Source organism: Salvia miltiorrhiza, chromosome 3, assembly GCF_028751815.1.
Source record: "Salvia miltiorrhiza cultivar Shanhuang (shh) chromosome 3, IMPLAD_Smil_shh, whole genome shotgun sequence".
Lineage (NCBI taxonomy): Eukaryota > Viridiplantae > Streptophyta > Magnoliopsida > Lamiales > Lamiaceae > Salvia > Salvia miltiorrhiza.
The window spans coordinates 17193956-17200424 of record NC_080389.1 but is presented as its reverse complement, the minus strand read 5'-3'; the positions used below and the strand labels follow the sequence as shown (position 1 = coordinate 17200424).

Below are 6469 nucleotides of genomic sequence, written 5' to 3'. Positions count from 1 at the left end.
ATAAATTCATCTATCTATATTTCTCCTTCTCCCTGTTTCTTTTCTCTCTTTCAACTCTCTCTCTCTCTATTTTTTCTCTCTTTTCATAATTTTTTTTTTATCAGGAAAAAAAGCGAAATCTTATAACTCATGGTACCAGAGGTACCCAAAAACGAGAGGAAACAAAAGTACAAACCGAAAACAAGAAAGAGGAGAAGGAGACACCATGGTCGTCCATCAGCCGTGTAACAAGGCTGAATGGAACCATCTTCTAAAATCAGGCAGGACAGTCGGCGTGCCAAACACCTGCAGCCAACCCCAAACTCTCGTCTTGATCTCGCCGATCATTTTATCTTTATTCCAGATGTCGTTGTTGAATTTGCATTCATTCTGCCCTTTCCATATGCACCAGATCGTGCACATCCAGCTTCCAAGAAGAAAACGCAAATCTTCTTTGCTCCCAAGATTGATGAAGGCAAAAAAGTGGTCTTTCATCTTGATGCTGAGTGTTGTCTGTTTACCAATCCAAAGCAGTAAGAGCTTCCAGATTTCTTCGGTTTTTGAGCAGGAGAAAAAGATATGCTCTGAAGTTTCGATCTCCGTCTTGCAGAAAGCACACTTAGCCTCAGAATTTTGCGTGATCACAAGTCTTTTCATCAGGTTTTCGCAGGTCGCCAATCTTCCTCGAAGTGCTTTCCAAGCTGTGGTTATGACTTTGGGAGGAGCTGGGGCTTTCCAGATCAGTTTGTCGTCGTGGTCCGCCGGAGGGCCAGCCTGTGTGCTCAGTTCTTTATAAGCTGAATTCACTGTGAAACATCCGTAAGGGGTGGCTTTCCATCGCCACCCATCCATTTTGCATGCCTCCTCTCTCTTTTCATAATATTTTTATGCGGAGTATTATATTTTTCTCCCGAAGAGAACATGAGATAAAAAGAGTAAGCACCACTAAAATGTGATCAAATTTTCTCATATTTTCTTCTCTCTTCTTTTTTCATGATGAACTTATAACCAAACAGAACACACCCCTAGAAACAAAAGTGAAATACCAGATGTCATGAAAAGATATAATGGGAAATCTCTACTTAATTGCAAACATAATGAAGGGCTCGTTGATGATTAGATGATAGTAATCAAAATTCAAACTACTTGTCTTTTAATAAAAATTGGGTAAAGGTCTAATAGGTATTCTACGACACCGTATTTTGAACTCATATATGTATGTATTGTTCACATTGTTTGAATATTTGAGATGACTTAAATTTCAACTTTGCATAAGAGCAGCACGACCAAAGAGTTAAGCGTTCAAACCAAATTGCATATTATATTAATTATGTATATATAAACCATACTAATATAGTAATTAGTTAATTGATTAGCCAATCGATTGCTTGAAGCTTCAAACAGTCTCTAAATCTGACAAAAACCAGTTGGAGCACTTGTAAACTATTTAATCGAGTGCCACAACAATTTGAAAAATATAATTTAAATATATTTGTCGAAGCATTTTGCACGTACTTAACTAAATTATTTAAATGGCACTAACATTTGTTTATATATGTTTTTGTGCTATATCACGTCAAACAAAGTGGCATGTCTTCCGCGAAGCTACCAAATTACTTTCCACGACTGCATTAATTAGGACTTGTAAATTTGAAGTAAAATTGTTAGTATTTTTAATTTCTGAGCAACAATAAATGCCAAATGAATTTATTAATCAATTTTAAAATTTAGTGGTTATATTTAGTGCGGCATTAATTTTAGCACAAAGTCCAATAGGGCTTGTCCATGATCTACATTCTACTCCCATGCTAGATGTTAATAGACACCTATATATGTATCTTTCTCCCTAAAATAAACACCTATATATATACTATATATATACTCCCTCCGTCCCATGTGGCTCAAAAAAATTTGGCACAAAAATTGAGAAAAATATATAAATCGATTAAAAATAATAGAACTTATACTTTTTAATTTTTTTTTTCATTTATGAAAATAGGTCACTTATAGTGAGAGGGCCCAAAATAAAATACAGGCCACTTTTAATGGGACGAATGAAGTAAATGTTATCACTTTCTTCATTTCTTCGATTTCACATAATAAATCAAACTAATACGTGACCTCGTCGATGAAATGATTTTTTCATATTTATGATATAAAGAGGTTTATTTATTTTAATATATTATTTTTTATATAGAAAGATTTGATCAGACAATCGATATAAATAACCTATATTATTATAAAAATAAGGTAGAAACATATTTTTCTATACATGCATCTTATGCTTGTCGAATTATCTAGTAGAGAAATTCATTATTTAAGAGTTAATAGATGGTACGGTAAACGTGGACGTATGCTCGAGGGTATTAGGTTGGCTATCATCTTCTCTACTCATATCTGGGTTGAGATGGATGCGGCGGCGATCATGTTGCTCATGTCTGCTGGGCGTTATAGTCATGCTAGTATTTGTCATACTGTTGCGTGGATCCGTTTGCTTACTCAGCTTCAGCTAGTCCGTTTAACTCACATCCACCGCGAGGGAAACCGACCTGCTAATTTTATGACGAGGAGAGGGCATCAGGTTCAGACGTTGACTACTTTTGATTACACTTCTGCGCCCCGACAATTTCTTGCTCTAGTTCGGATGGATCAGCTTGGTTATCCTAACTTTAGATTTAGTTTTCATGTTGATAGTTAGTTTGCTTTGGTCTGTTTCCTGTTTTTTTTCGTTTCCTTTGTCTTCCGGATGTAGCCATTTTTGGGTTACGTTTCTTTATGTTTTTGTCAGGTCTGTTTTATGTTTTTCGATCCTTGCTGTTTCTGCTGGGTGTTGTCACTTTTGGGCAGCGTCTTGTATGAAACAATGGTTGATGATTTATCTATAGGTTGGGGGTCTACCTAACCCCTCATCCCTTCGGGTGTTGTTATTAAAACAAAAAACAAAAAAAACGTGGACGTGGTACAATTCTTATCTTATGACCTCGATCAAATTCACATTCACAATACTAGTTCTTATAGTAATATTTAATCTAAAAAATAATATTAAAAGTTTTTTCAATTCTAAAATAAAAACATATATATATATATATATATAGGGGATGGCTAGAATAAAAACACTCTTAAGTGTATAAAATATAAATGATTTTCAGCCCTTAGATCATCAAGATCTACGGTTGATTCGTAACCCTTTTGGATGAATTCGTGGTCCTGGGTTCGAATCCCAAAGATAGCAAAAATTTATTTTTCACAATTCGTAACCATGTTGGATGAATTCGTAACCCTGTTGGATAAAATTCGTACATTAAAAAACGTTTATATTTATATTTTAAGAAGTGTTTTTACTGTAGTCCTATATATATATATAGGGTGTTGTTCTAGAGAGAAATACATTATTTGTGAGAACGGGAGAACCATCAAATCTAATGCATTCACTGTAAAAATTAATGCATTCGCTGTTAAAATTAATGCACTCAAAAAAATAAAAAAAATTGCTCCCTTCAGGATTCGAACCCAGGATCTGCATTCATCCAACAAGATGATGTATCCACCGTAGATCTTGATGATTGAATGGCTGAAAATGGTTCTCCATTCTTTTTTTATTTATGGTTCTTTCCTGAACCTCTCCCTATATATATATATATATAGGGGAAGGCTACAGTGAAAACACTTATTAAAATATAAATATAGACGTTTTTTAATGTACGAATTTTATCAAACAGGGTTACGAATTGCGAAAAATAAATTTTTGTTACCTTTGGGATTCGAACTCAGGACCACGAATTCATCCAACAGGGTTACGAATCAACCGTAGATCTTGATGATCTAAGGGCTGAAAATCATTTATATTTTATACACTTAAGAGTGTTTTTATTCTAGTCCTCCCCTATATATATATATATATAGGAAGAGGTTCTAATAAAAACCTCCATTAAAATGAGAACTAGGAACTAATCTCAGTCTTCAATTTTATTTAACATGCGGTTAAGATTTATTATAAGTGATTTGCCGTTTTTCTTTCTTTCTTTATACTTAAGAGGATAACAATGTAATTTACTTAATTCTAGATATGATAGTGGCCTATTATTATGGGATTGGGTATCAATTTTTGCACTATTTTTTTTTATCCGCTTATTTCATCTATTTTTTTTTTGGGTTCTAATAATAATCATTATTTACTTATTGTTATTATATTTTTGAAATTTCGTATGGCTTATGACAATAGATTATATGCATTTACGTTTGTACTACAATGCAATATATATTGTGTGCAACTTCAATATATGTCGTGTGCAATTCAAATATACGTCATGTGCAATTCGTGTACACATCGTGTGCAGCTCCAATATACGTCGTGTGTAACTCCAATATATGTAGTATCCAATATACCATGTGTGCAACTTGAATATACGTCGTGTGCAACTCAAATATACATCGTGTGCAATTCAAATATACGCCGCGTGCAACTCCAATATATGTCGTGTGCAATTCAAATATACGTCATGTGCAACTCGTGTACACATCGTGTGCAACTTGAATATACCATATGTGCAACTTTAATATACGTCGTGTGCAACTCCTACAATTAATAATTAATAATAATAATAATAATAATAGGGCAAATGGTTTTTAATACCCACTTTTATAATACATCTATCAAATCTACCCACCTATATAAAACATCTATGAAAAATACCCACTTCATAGTGAAATACCATTTCTACCCTTATACTTAAATTCCCTTTATCTCCCATCTTTTGCCTAATTAAGCTTGACTAGTATATCGGCTGGAAACTTTCCTCGTGCCCGATAGGTTACTTCGGTAAACTGGGTCTGGACTGTGTGACAACGCCACGAACTGTTAAGCAAAAAATGATTAAAATTGGTAATTGTTCAAATTGATCCCGCGCTTCTCAAAATGGTATCAGAGCGGGTTTTTATAGAGGAATTATATAATTTTTAGTTTATTTTATTATTAACCCATGTGGGAGGAGACTCCAGAAAAAGTTTATGGATCCGGACGAGTGTCCGAGATGTGTACCATACAGGAACACTCTCCAACATTTGGAGAGCGAGATTACCCGTCTATTAGACGGACTCAACTGGAACAATCGAGCCCTCGTTACCAACGTACGACGAGGAGAAGATGTCGAGATTATTCGTGATATTATCACGAGTATACAATTCTACCATGAGAACCTCATGGGACTCGCCGCCACCAGAACGGCGATTGAACGAACCAGAGACGAGGCCCATCAGTCCCACGATTGATGGAACAAAAAGACAAGGCGGGAGTAGCTTATCCGAGCTACCACAAGATCGAGCCAGACTCTTCCGACAATGTCAACTTGCGGGAGATTCAGAAAACGGTGGAATATTACGGCAACAAGCTGTATGAACTACCGATGGAGCTAAGCAGAATATCACTCAAACAAGAGGAAATACTAACCCTCTTGCGTGATATCCAGAGAAGAATGGAGGAGATCGAAAGGCGAAAACCATGTTCCGGAAAAATTCGGAATCAATGGTCCAAAGACCCGACGTCTACATCTCTATTCGATGCAAAACCCAAGGAGTTGCAGCCGGAGGACATAATCCGAATCATGAAAGGCAAATATCATGAATAGCCTTGACAGAATCGGATTAGAAGATCTACAAGAGTTAGCAGAATCTTTTGCTAACCTCAATATGGTTGATCTAAAGATGAACCAAGGAGATGAAGGCCCCAAAATTGAGCCTCAAGGAGAAGAATCGTCAGGAAAAGGGTCAGCCCAAGACGATACAAGCCAGTTCCAGCGAACCCGACGACGGAGGCCTCAGATGCAGAATACTCCGGTTGGAAAGGTCACACTGGAACCAGTCTATCCATATGGATTGATCCTCAATCTTGACGAAGCCAGCTTCAAAGAATGGGAGGGTCTCATTGACGAATGGGCTTCATCATTGAAAGTCGTAATCGCTACAATCGATTACGATAAGAAAGAATTTGCCAGAGTCTTCGAAGCCAGTTTGGCAGGAATGGCAAAACAATACTGGGACAAACTTGAGATTCCAGTAAGAGAAGAAATGTTTAGTAGTACCTCCATGTATGACATCATCAAGGAGATTACTAAGCAGATTAAAATCCATTTCTTGGGAATGGGTTTTTTCGAAGGATCCGCGGAGGAGAAGCGCAAGAAATATCAACAGGCACTTCACAATCTGAGATTGATGGTGCTGGAGCCAAAAGCTCTTGATGAATTTCTGCGCCTTTATACCCTATATGTCCATATGGGGGAAGTGGAAGACCAGACGGCCATGGACCTCTTTTTTCCAAAATTTCCAAGTCCATGGAGAGAAATGCTCATCAAAGAGTATGTTTCACCCGGAGGATATCCCCTCGATAGTGCTTCAAGGAGGATGTCTTATGTCCACAAGAAGCTGTCCGAATGGTGTCAGAAGGCGGCGGACCAGAGGAATCTCAAAAGATTGAGGAGACTCAACAAGAAATCCC

The 6469-nt window shown here is 36.6% G+C and overlaps 1 protein-coding gene across 1 annotated transcript; it reads right to left on the bottom strand.

Moving 5' to 3' along the window:
• Positions 1-216: 216 nt before the first annotated feature.
• On the bottom strand, positions 217-831 carry LOC131018476 (uncharacterized). Its single transcript, XM_057947194.1, has one exon. It carries the CDS (start codon positions 829-831, stop codon positions 217-219), a length of 615 nt encoding a protein of 204 aa, XP_057803177.1.
• Between the last annotated feature and the right edge of the window lie 5638 nt (positions 832-6469).